Source organism: Tursiops truncatus, chromosome 3, assembly GCF_011762595.2.
Source record: "Tursiops truncatus isolate mTurTru1 chromosome 3, mTurTru1.mat.Y, whole genome shotgun sequence".
Lineage (NCBI taxonomy): Eukaryota > Metazoa > Chordata > Mammalia > Artiodactyla > Delphinidae > Tursiops > Tursiops truncatus.
The window spans coordinates 125,760,545-125,781,173 of NC_047036.1; the positions used below are offsets into that span (position 1 = coordinate 125,760,545).

The following is a 20,629-nucleotide window of genomic DNA, read 5'->3' on the forward strand; positions in this document are numbered from 1 at the left end:
GTATTCTGAGTTTTTTGGATGTAATATCCTGAAATAATCAAGTCTAACTGTTCTGTTGTATCATTTTGAATCTGTTGCCTTATTGATTTTCTGTCTAGAAGATCTGTCCATTAATATGAGTGGGGTGTTAAAGTCTCCTACTATTATCGTAGTCCTATCAGTTTCTCCCTTTATGTCTGTTAATATTCTGTGTATTTAGGTGCTCCTGTATAGGGTGCATATATGTTAATGAGTGTAATATCCTCTTGTGTTGATCCCTTTATCGTTATATAATGTCCTTCTTTATCTTCTTTATGGCCTTTGTTTTAAAGTCTGTTTTGTGTGATATGAGTATTGCGACCCCTGCTTTCTTGTCATTTCCATTTGCATGAAATATCTTTTTCCATCTCCTCACTTTCAATCTATGTGTGTCCTTTGCCCTAAAGTGGGTCTCATAGGCAGCATATTGTAGGCTCTTGTTTTTTTAGTCCAGTCTGCCACTCTGTCTTTTGATTGGAACAGTTAATTCATTGACATTTAAGGTAATTATTGATAAATATGTATTTATTGCCATTTTAAACCTTGTTTTCCTCCTGGCTCTATTTTTCTTTTTTGTTCCTTTCTTTTTGTTTTACTTTTTGTCATTTGATGATTTCCTTTTATTTTATGCTTGTGTTCTTTTTGTTTTTTTGTGAATCTATTGTATGTTTTTGATTTGTGGTTACCCTCTTTTTCAAGTACATTAACCCCTTCCTATATCCGCTTGCTTTAGACATATAGGGTCAAACACATTCTTAAAAAAAAGAAGCTAAATTTTTTTACTCTTGTCCCCCAGATTTTATGATTCTGATGTCCCTTTTACATCTTCATGCCTATCCTCTTGCTGTTCCTTGTGTTTATCGTCACTTTCACAAATAGATATTATTTTTGATCTGTATACTGGCTTATTTAAGTGATTTACTTTCCAACTGTGATTTCCTTTTTCCTATATCTTCTTGCTTTTTTATTTAGAGAAGACCTTACAATATTTCTTTCAGGGTAGATTTAGTATCTCTGTATTCTTTTAGTTTTCGCTTGTCTGAGAAATTCTTTATTTCTCCTCCTATTCTAAATATGATAATCTTGCTGGGTAGAGTATTCTAGATTGCAAATTTTTCCCTTTCAAGACTGAATATATTTTGCCACTCCCTTCTGGCCTGCAGTGTTTCTGTAGAGAAATCAGCTGAAAGCCTTATGGGGGTTCCCTTGTGATTAACTCTCTGTTCGGAGTATTTTGTGTCTCCATACAAATTTAAAAATCTTTGTTCTGGTTCTGTAAAAAAATGCTGCTGGTAATTTGATAGGGATTGCATATTGAATCTGTAGATTGCCTTGGGTAATATAGTTATTTTGACAATATTGATTCTTCCATCCAAGAACATGGTATATCTTTCTATCTTTTGTGTCACCTTCAATTTCTTTTGACAGTGTCTTATAGTTTTCAGAGTAAAGCTCCTTTGCCTGCTTAAGTAGGTTTATTCCTAGATATTTTGTTCTTTTTGATGTGATGGTAAATGGGATTGTTTCTTTAATTTCTCTTTCTGATCTTTTGTTGTTAGTGTATAGGAATGCAAGAGATTTCTGTGTATTAATTTTGTATCCTGAAACTTGACTGAATTCATCAATGAGCTCTAGTAGTTTCCAGGTAGCATCTTTAGGATTTTCTATATATAATATCATGTCATCTCCAAATGGTGACAGTTTTACTTCATTTCCAATTTGGATTGCTTTTATTTCTTTCTCTTCTCTGATTGCCATGGCTAGAACTTCCGAAACATTGTTGACTAAAAGTGACGAGAGTGGGCCTCCTTGTTTTGTTCCTGATCTTAGAGGAAATGTTTTCAGTTTTTCACTGCTGAGTATGTTATCTGTAGGTTTGTCATATATGGCCTTCATTATGTTGAGCTATGTTCCCTCTAGGCCCACTTTCTAGAGAGTTTTTATCATAAATAGATGTTGAATTTTTGTCAAAAAAATTTTTTTTGCATCTATTGAGATGATCATATGGTATTTATTCTGCAGTTTGTTAATGTTGTGTATCACACTGATTGATTTGCAGATATTGAAAAATCCTTGCATCCCAGGGATAAATAAATCCCCCTTGATCATGGCGTATGATCCTTTTAATGTATTGTTGAAGTCAGTTTGCTAGTATTGGGTTGGCCAAAATGCTCGTTTGTGTTTTTCCGTAAGATGGCTCTAGTAGCCCTTAGTTGTCTTTAACTTCATTCAAAACAATTCCGTTAGATTGTATCATGACAGCTGTCATATCAGCGTTCATTTAAACAAAAACTTATCAGGATTGTTGAATTTTTGCATAGCCATTTTAATATTGAAGATGGAAGAAAAAAGCAACATTTTTGGCGTGTTATGCTTTATTATTTCAAGAAAGGTAAAAACGCAACTGAAACGCAAAATATTTGTGCAGTGTATGAAGAAGGTGCTGTGACTGATCGAATGTGTCAGAAGTGGTTTGCAAAGTTTTGTGCTAGAGATTTCTCGCTGGACGATGCTCCATGGTTGGGTAGACCAGTTGAAGTTGATAGAGATCAAATCGAGACATTAATTGCGAACAGTCAACGTTATACCATGCAGGAGATAGCCGACATACTCAAAATATCCAAATCAAGCACTGAAAATCATTTGTATCAGCTTGGTTATGTTAATCACTTTGATGTTCGGGTTCCACATAAGCCAAGCACAAAAAACCTTCCACATGCAGTTCTCTATTTAAACAGTAAAAATGTTGCCGTTTTTAAAACAAATTGTGACGGGCAACGAAAAGTGGATACTGTACGATAATGTGGAACGGAAGAGATCATGGGGCAACCACCACCAAAAGCCGGTCTTCATGTAAAGAAGGTGACATGTGTATGGGTGGGATTGAAAGGGGGTCCTCTATTATTAGCTCCTTCCTGAAAACCAAACGATTAATTCAAACAAGTACTGCTCCAGTTAGACCAACTGAAAGCAGCATCGACAGAAAGCGTCCGGAATTAGTCAACAGAAAACGCATTATCTTCCATCAGGATAATGCAAGACCACATGTTTGATGACCAGGCAAAAAATGTTACAGCTTGGCTGGGAAGTTCTCATTCATCCACTATATTCACCAGACATTGCACCTTCGGATTTCCATTGGTTTATGTCTTTACAAAATTCTCTTAATGGAAAAAAATTTCAGTTTCCTGGAAGACTGTAAAAAGTACCTGGAACAGTTCTTTGCTCAAAAAGGTAAAAAGTTTTGGAAAGATGGAATTATGAAGTTGCCTGAAAAATGGCAGAAGGTAGTGGAACGAAAGGCTGAATATATTGTTCAAGGAAGTTCTTGGTGAAAATGAAAAATGCGTCTTTAATTTTTTTCTTAAAAGCTGAAGGAACTTCTAGGCCAACCCAGTATTTTGTTGAGGATTTTTGCATCTTCATCAGTGATATCGGCCTGTGGTTTTTTTTGTTTGCTTTTTGTTTTGTTTTGTGGTATCTTTGGTTTTGGTATCAGGGTGATGGTGACCTCAGAATGAGTTTGGGAGTGTTCCTTCCTCTGCAATGTTTTGGAATAGTTTCAGAAGGATAGGTGTTAACTCGTCTCTAAATGTTTGATAGAATTTGCCTGTGAAGCCATTTGGTCCTGGACTTTTGTTTGTTGGGAGTTTTTAAATCATAGTTTCAATGTCAGTATTTGTGAGTGGTCTGTTCATATTTTCTATTTCTTCCTGCTTCAGTCCTGGGAGATTGTACCTTTCTAAGTATTTGTCCGTTTCTTCTAAGTTGTCCATTTTATTGGCATATAATTGCTTGTAGTAGTCTCTTATGATCCTTTGTGTTTCTCTGGTGTGAGTTGTAACTTCTCCTTTTTCATTTCTAATTTTATTGTCTTGAGCCCTCTCCGTTTTTTTTCTTGATGCATCTGGCTAAAGGTTTATCAGTTTTGTTTACCTTCTCAAAGAACAAGCTTTTAGTTTCATTGTTCTTTTCTATTGTTTTCTTTGTCTCTATTTCATTCATTTCTGCTCTAATCTTTATGATTTCCTTCCTTCTACTAACTTTGGGTTTTGATTGTTATTCTTTCTGTAGTTGCTTTAGGTATGTAAGGTTAGCTTGTTTATTTGAGATTTTTCTTGTTTCCTGAGGTAAGATTGTATTGCTATAAACTTCCCGAATAGAACTGTTTTTTCTGCGTCCCATAGGTTTTGGATCATCGTGCGTTCATTTGCGTTTGTTTCTAGGTATTTTTTGATTTCCTCTTTGATTACTTCAGTGATCCATTGGTTGTTTAGTAGCATATTGTTTAGCCTCCATATGTTTGTGTTTTTTTAGTTTTTTTTCTTGCGATCGATTTCTAATCTCATAGCATTGTGGTTGGAAAAGATGCTTGATATGATTTCAGTTTTCTTAAATCTACTGAGGCTTGCTTTGTCACCCAACATGTGATGAATCCTGGAGAATGTTCCATGTGTACTTGAAAAGAATGTGTATTTTGCTACTTTTGGACGGAATGCTCTCTGAATATCAATTAAGTCCATCTGGTCTAATGTGTCATTTAAGGCCTGTGTTTCCTTATTGATTTTCCATCTGGATGATCTGTCCATTGATGTAAGTGGGGTGTTAAAGTCCCCACTATTAAATTGTGTTACATTGATTTCTCCTTTTACGGTTGTTAGCATTCGCCTTATATATTGAGGTGCTTCTATGTTGGGTGCATATATATTTACAATTCTTATATCTTCTTTTTGGATTGATCCCTTGATCATCTTTGTCTCTTGTAATAGTCTTTATTTTAAAGTCTATTTTGTCTGATATGAGTATTGGTACTCCAGCTTTCTTTTGATTTCCATTTGCATTGAATACCTTTTTCCATCCCCTCACTTTCAGTCTGTTATGTGTCCCTAGAACTGAAGTGTGTCTATTGTAGACAGCATATATATGGGTCTTGTTTTTGTATCCATTCAGCCAGTCTATGTCTTTTGGTTGGAACATTTAATCCATTTACTTTTAAGGTAATTGTCAATATCTGTGTTCTTATTGCCATGTTGTTAATTGTCTTGGATTTGTTTTTGTAGGTCTTTTTTCTTCCCTTCCTCTTTTGTTCTCTTCTTGTGATTTGATGACTAACTTTAGTGTTGTGTTTGGATTCTTTTTTGTGTGTGTATCTGCTGTATACTTTTGGTTTGCTGTTACCATGTGGTTTTGATATAGCAGTCTATATATAAACAAGATTGTTGTAACTTCCTGGTCTTTTAATTTCAAGTGCATTTCCAATATCCTGCATTTGTACACTCCTCATGATTGCTGGTTTTGATATCATATTTGTGTGTGGATTATTTCCCACCCTTACTGTATGTTTACCCTTACCAGTGAGCTTTCCCATTTGTAATTTTCTTGTTTCTAGTTTTGGTCTTTTCTTTTCCACCTAGAGAAGGTACTTTAACATTTGTTGCAAAGCTGGTCTGTTAGTACTGAATTTTCTTAGCTTTTGCTTGTCTGTAAAGCTTTTGATTTCTCCGTCAAATCTGAATGAGAGCCTTGCTGGGTAGAGTATTCTTGGTTGTAGTTTCTTCTCTTCCATCGCTTTAAATATATCGTGCCATTCCCTCATGGCCTGCAGAGTTTCTGCTGAAAAATCAGGTAATAATCTTACGAAAATTCCCTTGTATATTATTTGTTGCTTTAAATATTTTCTCTTTGCCTTTAATTTTTGTCAGTTTGGTTACTATGTGTCTCGGCATGTTCCTCCTTGGGTTTATCCTGTATGGACTCTCCGCTTCCTGGACTTGGGTGACTGTTTCCTTTCTCATGTTAGGGAAATTTTCAGCTATATCTCTTCAGATATTTTCTCAGGTTCTCTCTCTCTCTCTTCTCCTTCTGGGACCACTATAATGCAAATGTTGGTGCATTTAATGTTGTCCCAGAGGTTTCTTAGACTGTCCTCATTTCTTTTTATTCTTTATTCTGTTCTGCAGCAGTGATTTCCACCATTCTGTCTTCCAGCTCACTTATCCATTCTTCTGCCTCGCTTATTCTCCTATAGATTCCTTCTAGTGTATTTTTTATTTCAATTATTATATTGTTCATCTCTGTTTGTTCTTTAGTTCTTCTAGGTCTTTGTTAAACATTTCTTTTATCTTCACCTGTGCCTCCATTCTTTTTCCGAGATCTTGGATCATTACTCTGAATTCTTTTTACTATCATTACTCTGAATTCTTTTTTGGGTAGATTTCCTATCTCCACTTCATTTAGTTGTTCTGGGGTTATATCTTGTTCCTTCGTCTGGGACATATTCCTCTGCTGTCTCGTTTTTGTCTAACTTTCTGTGAGTGTGGTTTCCATTCCACAGGCTGCAGGGTTGTAGTTCTTCTTGCTTTTGCTGTTGCCTCCTGGTGGATGAGGCCAGTTTGCAAGGCTTGTGCAGGCTTCCTGGTGGGAGGGACTGGTCGCTGCACATTGGTTGGTCTAGCTGGGTCTTGTCCCTCTGGTGGGCAGGGCTGTGTCAAGGGGTGTGTTTAGCAGGCAGCTGTGTGCTCAGGAAGATTTTAGGCAGTCAGTCTGCTGATGGGTGGGGCTGTGTTCCTGATCTGTTGGTGGTTTTTCCTGAGGCATCCCAGCACTGGATCCTGCAGGTTGTTGGGTGGGGCCGGGTTTTGGTGAGAAAATGGCAGCCTCCAGGAGGGTTCATGCCAATTAGTACTCCCCAGAATTACTGCCACCAGTGTCTGTCCCTGCAGTGAGCCACAGCCGACCTTGCCTCCACAGGAGACCCTCTAATACCAGCAGGTAGGTCTGGCTCAGGGTCTTAGGAGGTCACCGCTTTTTCTCCTGGGTCCTGGTGTGCACAAGACCTTGTGTGCACCCTCTGAGATTAGAGTTTGTTTCCCTCTGTTCTGCTGAATTCCTGCAGTCAGTCGCCTCTGGCCTTCAAAGCCAGATGCTCTGGGAGCTCGTCCTCTCATTCCCAGACCCCCAGGCTGGGGAGCCTAACGTGAGGCTCAGAACTTTCACTCCTGTGGGAGAACCTCTACGATATAATTATTTTCCAATTTGTGGGTCGCCCATTTGGCAGTGTGGGATTTGATCTTATTGTGATTGCTCCCCTCCTACCATCTTGTTGTGGGTTCTACACTTTCTTTGGATGTAGGATAGCTTTTTTGGGTAGGTTCCAGTGGGTTTTTTTGTTGATGGTTGTTCCAGCAGTTAGTTGTGATTTTGGTGTTTTCGTAAGAAGAGATGAGCTCATGTTCTTCTCTTCTGCCATCTTCTAGGCAAGGTTTCTGAGCAGCCCCTGCATGCTGAAAAGGCTGCTCTGTGCTCTGGGTACAGTGGGATCCAATTAAACAGTTTCCTTCACAGCTGCTTGTAGGTTACCAACTAGCAGGTGACCTCTAGTTTTGTATTTTATGAATGTACCACAATTTATTTTTTAATGTTCCCCCATCGGTGGGCATTTAGTTAGTCTCCTGTTTTTTGCAGTTGTGGATGTTGTTAACAGTGAATGTCTCTGTTGCCATTTTTTAACCTGCAGGTCTCTTTAATGTGGGAAACAAGCTGCTAGTGAGCCTGGACTTGCTTTTTGCAATCCGAAACCAGATCAAGCTGGGAGAGGACCCCAGAGTATCCATCAGCACTCTTCTGAAGTCAGTGCAGGATCAGACAGGTAAAGGTTGGCTTCCTCCGTTTCCCCAAGGTTAGTTCTAAGCTCCCTGGGAATTTTCAGTGATGGGCTTTCGTTAACATAACTACCTTGGAGGAGAGTCTGATACTTTGAAAAGAAGACATTCTTGACTTCCTAACACACTCCTCCTCTTGAATTTTACGAATGCCAAACTTTGGAAAGCATGAGTCTTTCCGTGTATCCAGAGACCTTCAGCACAAGATTAAATAGACTTCAGAGACCTTCAGCACAAGATTAAACAGACTTCATAGAAGCTCATCCTTTGGTCATAGGTAGACTTGGCGTTACTACATGCTAAGCAGACTCATTCTGAATACACAGCCTCTGGAGGTCTGCTCCCATTTCCTAGGCTCATGCTGAGACATGAAGGTGGGCACCACCCTCCTTATTATTAGAAATTATTTTTCCCTTTGCTTTCCTCATTTCTTTCTGTTTATGCTTTTTCCATCCCTTCCTACAGAATCCAGGCCCCCTGCCCCTTCCCTGCTATGAGGTCAGATGGAGTAGAGGAAAGGTTCTAGGGTCAGACAGGTTTGTGTTTGAGTCTGCACTATACCACTTAGTGGCAGTGTGGTTTTGAGTAAGTTATTCTCTGTGCCTCAGTTTTTCCAGTTATTCAGTGAGGATAATAATACTCTTGGCTCATAAAGATGTGAGAGTTAAATGAGAGAATGTATTCAAAGCTCTCAGCATAGCATCTAGGTCCTAGTGGGTGCTGAGTACAGGGCAGCTATAACTCTCATTGGAATTGCCCTTTGAGTTGCTACCCGAACACCTAATGGCTAGGGTGCCTGACCCTTTGGTGGTTAGTACTCTTGGGTGTTCTTAGGAGAGAAGCAGTCTTGCAGAATTGCTATTCTTGCTGGCCATTGCTCATCCCCTGTGGCCTCCAGGTCTTCTTCTGTGAACTTCTCAGAGCTCTTGCTCTCCTTCTAGAGAAGACTCTTACCTCAGAGGAGCTGAGCCAGCTGCAGGAGCTGCTGTGCAATGGCTATTGGGCTTTTGAGTGCCTCACTGTCCGAGACTACAATGACATGATCTGTGGCATCTGTGGTGTGGCCCCCAAAGTGGAAGTTGCCCAGAGGAGTGAAGAAAACGTGCTGGCACTAAAGAGTGTGGAGGTAAGTGCCTCTTGGTCACCACAGGTGACCTTTAGAAATGTCTGCACACTTTGGCAGCCACCTTCCTACATGGTGTTTCCAGGAGCAGATGGCTCTAGTTCTTTCCTGGGTGAGGTGAGTAGCTTTTTCTTGCCAGTTCCCAGGCTTTCATGTAAGGCAGGCCAGGCGGAAATGGAGGCACCTGTTACTTATTCAACAACAGATTTATTAAACATGAACTCTAGGTGCACTTTTTAGGCATTTGGGAAATGGCAGTTAAACCCACGGAGTTTTTGAGCTCATGGAGCTCACTTTCTGATTTGGGGAGACAGGACACAAACATTAATAATAGTGTATATTATATTAAAATACTATTAATATATATTATATGTAATACATTAATTTAAAGTAACAATAACAGTAAGGCAGGGTAAGGAAGAGAGCAGTATTGTGGGAAGAAGGGGCTCCTGCTTTATAGAGGGTAGTCGGGGAAGTCCTGTCTGACACAAGGGCATTTGAGTAGAGCCTTCTGAAGCCCGTGTAGTTTTCAGTGGGAGGAATATTCCAGGCAGAGGGAGCAGCAAGAATGGGATCTGAAGAGGGTTTGCTGGGCGTGGTTGAGGAACAGAAAGGTGGCCGATGTGGCTGGCTCTGTGAGCAGGGTGTAGAGTGGTTGGATATGTGAGGTTCAAGAGGCTATGGGTGGCCTGGGCCATTGTAAGGACTTCCACTGAGTGAGATGGAGAGCCCGTGAAGGGTTTTGAGGAAGAGTGGACTGATCTGACTTAGGTTCTTAACTAAAAAATGTTCACACAAAGGTAACACCAAACTCAGATGGCTTTATACATTAATTCTAACAACTATCCAAGAAATAAGATTCCAGTCGTAGAAGAATAGCAAAAGTGGATATAAGTCGTTGTGTAAGACCATATAACTGAAAACAAAACCATACATTTAATATAAGCTGAAAATTTGGGCTGATAGTACTCATGAATATAGATGTCAGAGTTCTGAATAAGATAATTGCAGAACAAATCTAACAGTGAGTAAAATAAAATCATGACTAAGCTTATCCCAGGAAGGCAAGATTGTTTCAACATTAGAAAATATACTAATGTAATTCAGTACTTAGCAGTTTAAAGGAGAAAACCCATATGATTATTTCAGTGGATGTCTAAAAAAGGCTTCCTTTTTTATTCAGCGCCCATTATGATAAAACTCTTCACAAACTAAGACTAATAGGGAAAATTATTTAACCTGGTACAGGGAATTTTTCAAAAATCCCATAGGTGAACTCTTTCCCATCTTCATGCTGAGAGGTCTGGTCTGCCTGCGTAGGTGTGGAGTGCCCCGTGAGCATGCTAGTAGTAGTTTTCCATGTCTGAACTCTACCACAGGGACTCTTTAAGCACTGGACCTGCAGCTCACTTGTTTGCCCCCGGGAGTGGTACAGGACCTCTGGAGAAAAGCTCTGGTGTATTTTGACACGGCCAGCTGAGCATATGAGGGATTTAATGCATATTCCTCTTTCTCTTCCCAATTAAAAAAATTAGTACATACGGTGATCAAATAGTTCTGTTTTGAGGGTGGTGGTGTATAATGAGATATATGAAAACAAGCATAATGCTACTGGAGCCTTCGAAGTGTTCCCTGTAGGTAAAATGAACTGTAAAAAAAATTTGCTTTTGTGTGTTATCTCACAAAGAGGCTGTTTCTAGACTCATTCAAATCTGCTTGTCTAATGGAAATATTAATAGTGCAGCTATGACTTATTGAGCATTTTATTACATATACCAAGTTCTTACTCTGTACTCAGTGCATTACTTTCTGGCTGACTTCTCAACCCTGTGATATTTTTGTAGATGAAGGGGGCTTGCCCAAGCTCATCCAGTCAGGAAGGGGTGGAGCTGGGATTTGACCTTGGTCTGGCTCCCTCACTCCAGAATCTGAGCTCATAAGCACCACCATGCTCACCAGTACCTCCTGGGACCCTGAGCTCTGGGTTTTTTTTTTTTTTTTTTTTTTGCGGTACACGGCCCTCTCACTGTTGTGGCCTCTCCCGTTTCGGAGCACAGGCTCCGGACGCGTAGGCTCAGCGGCCATGGCTCACGGGCCCAGCCGCTCCGTGGCATGTGGGATCCTCCCAGACAGGGTCACGAACCTGTGTCCCCTGCATTGGCAGGTGGACTCTCAACCACTGTGCCACCAGGGAAGCCCCAGAGCTCTGTTTTTTTAAACACATCTGGTCACAGGCTTTTGACTCTTTGCTCTCTAGAATAGACAGAAGCCCGCCTCCCTGCAAAAACTCACATATCCTAGTACTGCCTGGTACCCGCCTTGTTCCGATCAAGGCTCACTCACAGAATGGAGTAGCATTCCCTTCACTTTACGTATGCGTGTCTCTTCTCTTCTTTGTTTCTGGGTGTTTCTTTCTAGAGACCAGGACTTTTTCTCCTTTTTGTGTGTGGAGTGCAGAGTTGGGTAGTGCGTACGAGGAGAGCAGGCTGGGGGTGTTCTAAAGTCAGTGAAATAAAACAGAAAGGTATTGAACAAAACAAACGTCCACGAGGAGATTGTAGGGTTGGGCACGCCTCTTGGGGACTGGTAGAGGAGGACCCTCTGGACTGATAAGAGACGTCTCTATGTGGAGCAATGGTTCTCAGACTTTGTGGGCATAAGAATTACATTGGGCAATGATTTGCAAACTTTAGTGTGAGAGGCTTGCTGGGGTCCACCCCCAGGGTTTCTGATTCAGTGGGTCTGGAGTGGGCTGAGCATTTGCATGTCTAACAAGTTCCCAGGTGCTGCTCATGCCACGGGTCCACGCTTTGAGAACCACTCACCTAGGGAATCTTTTAAAAATGCAGCCTTAGGGATTTAGTTCATACAGATGGAGGAGCAGCCCGGATATCAGCATTGCTGAGTATCGCAAATGATTCTGATGAGGTAATAGGATCAGGGTCTCACTCTGAGGGCTGCATAAGAGTGCTTACAAGAAGAAAAATTGAGTAGCGCAGTGCTAAATGTCTACAGTAGGTAAGTACATGCTGCACGTAGAGGAGATAGCCATGTGCTGGCATGGTCTGGGAGGACCTTCGGGAGGAGGTGAGGGATCAACAGGGCCTTGCAAGTGGGTGGAGTGCCACTAAGTTTTATTCTGATGATTCCTGCCAGCCAGGCATAAGGATTAAGGGCTTGGGCTTTGGAACTAGATCTTTGTTCCCGTTCTCGTTCAGACCGCCCCTCGCTCCAGTGCTCTCACCTCAGGCACCCTCAGGCTTGTATAGTAGTAGTTAGTTAGTCGGTGTCTGGCACAGGACAGGCAGTGGTAGCTGCCCTCTCCTGGCGAGGCAGGGAAGAGGACATGAATAAAGGCATAGACGCAGAAGAGACTTAGGTCTTGGGGAGTGCTGTGGTGTGGGAGAAAGGAATGAGGCCAAGGAGCAGTTTGGCACTAAGATGTTAGATTCGGGGGTATCCCGGCAGTGTGTGGCTGTCTGACTCCTTCCCCCTGCTCAGCCTGTATGGAGAAGGTAGGCTGTTGTGTTGCTGACGTTCTGTGGCTCCTACAGTTTGACCTTTTTGTCCTGACCTTTTAGTTCACCTGGCCTGACTTCTTGGCCTCTAGTGAGGTAAATGTGGAGGACTTTTGGGCCACGATGGAGACAGAAGTGATTGAGCAGGTGGCCTTCCCCGCCAGCATCCCTATCACCAAGTTTGATGCCTCTGTTATTGCCCCCTTCTTCCCACCACTCATGAGAGGAGCTGTGGTCGTCAACACTGAGAAAGACAAAAACCTGGATGTGCAGCCAGTACCTGGTAAGGCCACCTGGTAGCTGGGGTCAGGGAAGGGTCCCATCGCGTATGGAACATTGTCCATGGCAAGACAGCATGTATGGTTGAGAGGGGGCCAGGCCCACCTGGAGGGCTCTTTCTGGAAAGATAATGACAACCTGTGACAAAATCCCCTGGAGATGAAAGTCATATGCAGAGTGTTGAAGAGCTGCCAGCCACATTGTATAGGACTGACCCACATAGCCCACTGTCAGCCTTCTGGGATGCCCTACACCGAGCAGTGGGAACCCTCTGAAAAATGCTGATGGTAGGGCTCCAGCCCCAAAGATTCTCACTGAGAGATGTAGGGGGAGGCAGGGAGTCTGCCTTCTAAACAGCTCTTTCACATGGTTTTTTAGATGCTCTGTGCTTATACGTTGAGAAGCCCTGGGCTAGCTCTTTTGAGGGCGTCAGTTTCTGACAACTTGGGTTTGATTCCCAGCTATGCTCCTCAGTGACCATGTGACCTCCACCAAATCCCTTCATTGCCCCGAGCCTCTGTTGCTTCATTTACAAAGAGGGCATGACATTGCTACCCACCACCTAGGTTGTTGTGAAGATTAAGTGAACTAATACAGTTAGAGTGATGGCCTACTTTTTTTTTTAACTGCAACTCAGAGTAAGCAATAGGTTCTACATCATGACTCAGCGTGATGGTCATATAAGTAACACGTCTGTGTATATCTGTAACTAAAACAACTTTCATAAAGCAGTACTTTCCCTTACCAAATGCAACATGCTTGATTTTCTATTCTATTTCATTTTTAAAATCCTGGATATGATCTGCTAAATTGATTTTATAAGTAAGGCCCCTGCATAGTTCTGTTGATCAGGTTCAGGAACATAGTGTATAAAGAGCATTTTTAAAATGAGAGCTATTACTGTTCCTCACGTTGCTGCAGTTGTGTTAAGAATCTGAGATCATGGTTCTGGAAAAACTTAAAAGGTTAAAAGCTGACCCATTTCAGGGTTCTTTGCATGGGTGCTCTGCAGGGTATCTCCCCTAGATGTTCAAAGGCAGAAAGCTGGCTCTCAGAGACTTCGGGTATCTGTAGAAGCTTAAGACCTGCCTTGAGTCCCCCTCTCCCAGCCCCCAGGGCAGTGCTCAGGGCAAAGCCTGCTCGACTGTGGACCAGGCCCCCTTGTTCCCATCCTCGTGCATGAGGGACTTCGCAGGACCTCAGGTGGCTGGCAGTAGCGCCCTCCCATTAGCACAACGTCTCTTGCAGGCAATGGCGGTGCCTTGGTACGGCTGCTCCAGGAGGGCACCTGCAAGCTTGAGGAGATCGGCTCCTACAGTGAGGAGGAGCTGCACTGCCTCCTGAGGCAGTGTGGCATCCCCTTCGGGGCAGAAGACTCCAGGGTGAGTCTCAGGGCAGCGCTGCGGGTAGGGACTTTGGGAGCAGACTGCTGGGCCATTTTTCTGGGCAGGGATATGAATACCCGCGACTGGGCACTTGTGTTGGACACAGAGTTTTGGTGGGCAGGGAGGCCTGGGAGATAGCCAGCAGCCAGATTGTGACATGCACTCAAGGCCTTCCCATCCAGGCAGTTCCTCTGTTGAGGCAGTGGGTCCAGACTCAGGTTCAGGAATCTAGGCTCTCCTGCTAACTGTGTGTGGCCTCGGATAAGCTGCCTTACACATCTGAGCCTCATTTTCCTTATTTGCAAAGTGGAAATAACCAAAATACCAACCTCATGAAGTTTGCAGTGTCTAGTTATCACCTATCCAGGCTCTTAGAAAACAAGCGCCATGGCGTCCATAGAGAAGGACGTGGAGGGGTGTGTGTATTTTATCCATACATTATGTACTTCCCTTCATACTAATGTGCTCTTGAAAATCTTATGCTTCAAGTTCAGACTCAAATGTTGGCTCCTCCTTGACACTTTCCCTGCCCTGTAAAAAAATAGAGAGAACCCAGGCCTCAGAGTCTGGCAGCTTGATCAGTCTGGCTGGCTTACAGGGCCTCAGCGTCCCCATATGTACCTAAAGGACATTGGGCTGGTGAGGCTCCAAGGCCCAATCTGGCCTTAACAGTTTATCCATTTGCTTTGAGTGAGCATTTGGTGCTGTGTACCAAGCCTGGTCGCTTAGCATTCACTGCTGTGTTTAATCTTGTCCTTGTGCTCTAGGACCAGCTCTGCTTCTCCTTGTTGGCCCTCTACGAATCTGTTCAGAATGGAGCCAGAGCTCGACAGCCCCCACCTCATCTCACAGGGGGTAAAATCTACAAGATGTGCCCCCATCAGGTAGGAGGATAAGGAGGAAGAACTCAGGACGCAATTGTCCATGTCAGCTGCCCACACAGAGGATCTGCTTGATCCAGCTCATCCTGGAGCTGGCACTTAGGTCACTGGGCAGCTGTGGAATAGCTCCTGTGGGTCACCACCAGTGAGTGTTAGGCACCCTACCGTACGCTGGCCCCTGCCTCAGCTGTTGAGGGTACAAAGGTGAGCAGCGAAGATGTCATTCCTCCCTGGGTGACCTCATATTGAGAGACAAAGTCACCATGGCTTGTGGCACCAGCTCCGTAGGAACTAGACAAGGACCAGAGATAGAAAGTAGCGGAGAGGGACCTGCTGTCTGTAGGGCAGCCAGAGGAGGCTGAGAGCCCTATGTAAAGCTTAGGAAGGGATGTGACCACTATGTCCTGAGCGGGGAGGGGTCCCCAGAGGCCAGTTCATGTAGAGCTTTGGAGGCAAGAGTAACAGTTTGGGTTTTCTTCTGAGAGTGATGAGAGGGGCCCATTGGATGGTTTGAATGGGAAATGGTCTGATCTGGGTTCTAAGAAGATCACTCCTTAGGCCCTTAGAGAGCATGCACAGGGTAGGCACCAGGATAGCACTGGGAAGGTTGTGCCCTGTGTGACACAGTCGTCCCAATCCAAGAAGATGCCAGGGTAGAAAAACCCCTGAACAGTGCTAAATGGGGAAGACGGCTTCGCAGAGCCTCCACTTCACTGAGTGGGGCAGGGCGACTAGCTGTCGAAAGACAGTCAGGTCGTCAACTCCTTCAACAACCCCTGGCAGGTCAGAGGCTGCTCAGAGCCTTGTGTTCATGTGACTGGGGTTCATCTCAGGAGAAGCCCTTGACAACACAGGGATGTGAGAGCTATAGGTCTCGGGGCTGTGGTGGGCCAGTGGTATTACTTGGAGGCGATAGCCAGGACTGGTAGGTGTGAAGGTAGGGAGGTAGAGGCAGAATTCTCCAGTGGACACACAGCTGCCCAGCAGTGGAGTGGTATTTGGGGGATTTGAGGAAGGCTGTACCTTCATCAGGGGTTCTCATCTGGACAGCACCATCAGGGTCTGCTCAAAATACAGATGCTTAGACTCCACCTTCAGTGGCTAATTGTGTAGATTTGGAGTGGGACCCAGGAACTTCCTCCTAGCTGCTGGTGCCATGCAGCTTGGGAACCACTGGACTAGCTGGTGTTTGGTGGGGTGATGGGGAGGGTGGGGTTTGGAGGTGATGCCTTGGTGGTGGGGATGGGGGGGGATCTCTCAGCCTCATTGGAGGCTCGGATGCTCCCAGCTCTTCTCCCAGGCTGCAGTGAGCTGGCGACTTCATTTAGGGCCAGAAGTAGGAGGGAAGCAGAATGTCACGGGCTCTGGCAGGATGGCGTGGCCTCAGTCATAAAACCTGATTGTCCATCTTCCTGGGAGGAAGCGGGTGGACCTGACTCGGTCTGTCAGCAGCTTGGCTGCTTCACCCTTTGCTGTTCTCCATCTCCCCACCAGGTGGTGTGTGGCTCCAAGTATCTCGTGCGGGGCGAGAGTGCCCTCGACCATGTGGATCTGCTCGTCTCCTCCCGCCACTGGCCTCCTGTGTATGTGGTCGACATGGCCACACCAGTGGCCCTGTGTGCTGACCTCTGCTACCCAGAGCTGACCAACCAGATGTGGGGGAGGAATCAGGGCTGTTTCTCCAGCCCCACGGAGCCGCCTGTGGTGAGTTCCCTTCTGAGGAACTGGGACGCATCCCCCTGGTTCGTTGGGAAGACCTTCTGCGAACCATCCACCACCTTTTTTCTCCACCAGTGTGTTTTGTCTCAGTGCTCTGGAACCAGCATTTACTCCACAAATTTTTACTGACCCACCCCCTGCATGTGTGTGAGGCCACAGCATGTCATTTAGGGTGCCCAGGATGACCCCAGGTATCTTGGGGTCAAAGGGGTCACCTTGCAGTTAAGCCTAGAAAATTGCCACCTTTGAGGACACTGTGCATGCTGACATACTAACGGCCCAGACCAGCCCTGTTTTGGCTTTGACCGAATATGCTGTGTGGCACTCCTTGTGTTGTGATCTAGAGACACAGTGGCTTAGAAAACGCTGACCATGTCAACCCCTTTCCTCTAATTAAAAGGGGAAAGTAAGGGCCCGAGGTGAAAATGGACCTGTCGAGTGTCACACAGCAGATGAATGGCAGAGCCCTGGTCTTTGTCTTGGTGCACTGTATCAGGCTGTGGTTCTTAGCACGGGCACATGCCCTTGGCTAGAAGAGACGTTAGGACTGGTAATAGGAAGGGGCCATCATTGTCCTCACTGGCCTCTGCCTTAGTCCATGGGGCTCACTCGGTTTGTAAGGTTGGTGTGAGGCATCTGAGCCTCCGTGGGAACCACTTCCTTCCTGTTCCCCTGCAGCCCCAGCCTGATTGCTTAGGCAGATATAAATATTAGCTCAGGTAATCCAGCATCTGCTCTGGGAGGTGGCCACTGTTACCGTCCCCATTCTCACATGAGGAAACGGAGGCACAGGGGAGGAGGAAAGGGGGACTTGCCCCGGGAAACGTGTTATGTGGTGATGGTAGGATTTAAACAGAGCTGGCTCACCCACAGCTTGGACCTTAATCTTCCCTCACGTCACAGTGGCTTATCATCTCCCTTGTAGAGCGTGTCCTGCCCAGAACTCTTGGACCAGCATTATACGGTGGATATGTCGGAGGCTGAGCACTCTGTCCAGCACCCGGTCACCAAGACTGCCACACGGCGCATCGTCCATGCAGGCACACAGCCCAGTCCTGGCGACCCCAGTGCTGGGCACCACTCCTTGGCCCTGTGTCCTGAGTTGGCGCCCTACGCAGCCATCCTGTCCTCCTTTGCAGACAGCAAACCAAACAGCGTCCGCCAGCGGCCCATTGCCTTTGACAATGCCACCCACTATTACCTCTACAACCGCCTCATGGACTTCCTTACCAGTCGCGAGATTGTCAACCGGCAGATCCATGACATTGTGCAGAGCTGCCAGCCTGGCGAGGTGGTCATCCGAGACACCCTGTACCGCCTCGGGGTTGCTCAGATCAAGACGGAGACGGAGGAGGACGCTGAGGAAGAGGAGGTGGCCACAGCTGCAGAGTAAGCCGGGCTCTTGTGCAGGGACCGCACCATCTCTCTCAAGCCATAGTAAGGCCCTTGCCCGAGGCAGATCCATCCAGGGGACCAGCCTCTGATGCTGGGACTGACCAAAGAGCTTCCATTTCCTGAGCACGGTGGAGCCCAAGGTCCTTGGTTCTCAACCTTCTGGGGGTCGGGACAGGCACCAGGACACTCTTTGGGTGGCACCATATGTTCAGTAAAGGGGCAGGGAGGCTGAGAGAAGGCAGGTAGCTGCTGGCTTCCCAGGGGCGCCTGTGGGTGGGGGTGGAGGTCCTGGGTGGGCCAAGGCTGCTGAGGTTTCCCTTCCCACCCAGGGACACCGTTTCCAGCCCCTGCGGCCTGTTGCCTTTGACTCGGGGCCTTGGGGGCTTCATTAGCTCCAGGGGTCCTTCTCCCAGAGGAGGAATGCATTCCCTCTGCACCCACATCTGGGGGCAGCTGAGAAAGGGTGAGCCACAACTCTCTTCTAGGCCTAGCCTCCCTGCCCCAAGCTTTGAGGAAGAGGAGCCCCTTCCTCCTTTCCTGGTCACTGCTGCTGCAGCCTGCATCCTCTCTGGACCCTCGTCACAGAGGGGGTGTGGCCCGTGAGCATGATATAACCTGGGGGCAGTAGGAAAAACTCCCTTCTGTGAAGGGTAAGCAGACTGGGCCGTAAGGAAACAGCAGGACTGGCTCAAGTGCCCAAAGTTTGCTTAGGGCACGGGAATTGGCCGTGTTATTTAATTTATTGAGAGGAGTGGAATAGGTGGCTTTTTTCCCCTCCCTCTTCCCCGACCAGAATAAAGTTTATTAAATTATATGGTTTGGGTGCAACAAGAGTCCATTCCAGCCTCATTGTATGCAGCTCAGTGTGGTTGGGCCCCAGAGGTGCTGGGGTTGGGCACTCACCGCGGAAGGATGGACGGAGGTCCCCGGGAATCCGCATGGCACAAAGACCAGAGGCCAGCTGTGTTAATGCTGTTAGTTTAATGCTGACAGAGACATCCCACAGCGTGACTGTTTGTTTGTTAGTTATGATGAGTCAACCTGGAGCGTGTGCTGCTTGCTTGGTGTGGCCAGCCACACGGGGCCCCTGCCTTCCAGCTCAGAATGGCGGGGCGGGGCCAGACAGAGCACCCCAACCTTTAGCTGCCACCTGGCTCTTTGCAGCAATACCAGACCTAGGGTGGGTGGGGCCGTGGAGAGAAGGCTTAGAGGGCAGAGAGGGACAATTAGATTCTTACAGAGGAGTCACCCTGCTCCAAGGGCCTGAACCAGTGCAGCCCTGAGCACCGGCCTGCTCTCCTTGATCCACGCAGCAGGTGTTCTTCCATTCGGCCAAGGGCCAGGGAGCCTTGTTTTTGCCTCAAGGTTTGGGCAGCTCCTGGGGACTTCAGTCACAAAACCAGTCCATTTCCCTTGAAACAGGAGGGAAAGAGGGGAGGAAGCGGGAACAGGCTAAGAGTGAGCTGGGTATTCTCCCAGTTGGCATAGCACACACGAGGCCACAGCATTGAGAACTGGCGGGGGGCGGGGCTGAGCCCCAGCCCCTGACTGGCAGTGATGGCCCAGGCCCTGGGAGTGGGGTTCTCTCCAACCTCCTGTAGCTCCCACATTCCCGAGTTTCAGGGCTGGGCTGTTGAGGGAAATGACCAAGGGCACAGTCTGTGTTCTCCCCCTGGTGCCCCATCCATGGAGGAGGGGAGAGAGTACAGCCCTGTGACCACCTCCTCAGCAGAACTGGTAGTTGTTGGGTTGCAGCAGGGGCTGGGCAACGTCCCCCTGCTCACAGCAGCCCAGGTGCTCGCTGGAGCTCTCCTCCTCCGGCTCACTGCTGCTGCTTGGCAGGTTGCTGTAGTCCTGGGGGGGGGGGGGTGTCAGGGGATGGTCAGAACTGATCAGTCAGGCCCAGCTTTAACCAGCCACCCACCCTGAGCCTGGCACCACTCACCTGCTCTCTTCTATCCACTAGAACCTGCTCCTGAAGGAGGGAGCAGATTTGCTGGAAGGTGGGTCTATGGGTCGGCTCCAGGGCCCAGCAGGCCTGCATGATGCTGTATCTGAGGCAGGACAGAAGCTACTTGTGGGCCTGGGACTCATCATGTCTGTGCACGCACGCACACACACTACAGGGTCCTGCCCCGCAGAGGTCCCAAAACCAAGTCAGAAGTGAGCTTTGCACAAGGCCAGTGCGAAGCCCTTGGTGTGCATTATCTAATCTTTCCAGTAACCCCGGGAAAAGGGGCTTTTTGTCAAAATGGGCTTTTTGTCAAAATGGGCGTGGTAACTGAGGAGGAAAAAAGCTCAGAGACGCTCTTTTGCCCAAGCTCCTAGGATGAAGAAGGGGCACTCCTGCTGCCTGCAGGTAGGTTTAAGAGGCCAGTTGATGGTAGGACTTAAGTGGCTGAGGAGCTAGCTGGCTGAGTGCATCCACCTTGGCAGTAAGCGCCTGGGTGGCATAGAGGGAGCAGCCGTGGAGAGACAGTGGCTGGAGAAAGATGCAGTGGGTGAGATGGGCCAGCGAGTGTGGGGGAAGGCTGTGGTGAGGGCAGGGAGCCAGTGAGGAGCCTGGGGTGGGCTGGCTGGCGTGAGGCAGTTAAGAGGCTGCAGCGGCTGGCTGGCTATGCTGAGTGAGAGGCTGGCCACCACCACAGAG

At 46.4% G+C, this 20,629-nt stretch overlaps 2 protein-coding genes across 14 annotated transcripts in view; one reads left to right on the top strand and one right to left on the bottom strand.

Moving 5' to 3' along the window:
- HMGXB3 (HMG-box containing 3) overlaps positions 1-20,629 on the top strand; it is a 145,921-nt gene that overhangs the window by 39,747 nt on the left and 85,545 nt on the right. For 12 of the 13 annotated variants that reach the window (XR_012330906.1, XM_073802678.1, XM_073802681.1 and 9 more), the window contains 7 exons: positions 7,535-7,666; positions 8,621-8,805; positions 12,384-12,603; positions 13,848-13,981; positions 14,752-14,868; positions 16,360-16,569; positions 17,510-17,973. Coding sequence is in view for 12 of the 13 variants with exons in the window: in XM_073802678.1 (XP_073658779.1) it covers positions 7,535-7,666; positions 8,621-8,805; positions 12,384-12,603; positions 13,848-13,981; positions 14,752-14,868; positions 16,360-16,569; positions 17,510-17,973 (1,462 nt within the window). In the remaining variant the exon portion in view is untranslated. Of the gene's footprint in view, positions 1-7,534; positions 7,667-8,620; positions 8,806-12,383; positions 12,604-13,847; positions 13,982-14,751; positions 14,869-16,359; positions 16,570-17,509; positions 18,794-20,629 lie in introns of those variants that run through there. The other variant, XM_033853413.2, reaches the window with a different exon arrangement.
- The window catches only part of CSF1R (colony stimulating factor 1 receptor), a 30,266-nt gene continuing 28,578 nt past the window's right edge, over positions 18,942-20,629 (bottom strand). The window contains exons 20-21 of the mRNA XM_033853415.2: positions 19,925-20,033; positions 18,942-19,833 (exon numbers count right to left, since the gene is read on the bottom strand). Of these exons, the coding sequence (XP_033709306.1) occupies positions 19,705-19,833; positions 19,925-20,033 (238 nt within the window). The 3' untranslated portion in view covers positions 18,942-19,704. The remainder of the gene's footprint in view (positions 19,834-19,924; positions 20,034-20,629) is intronic.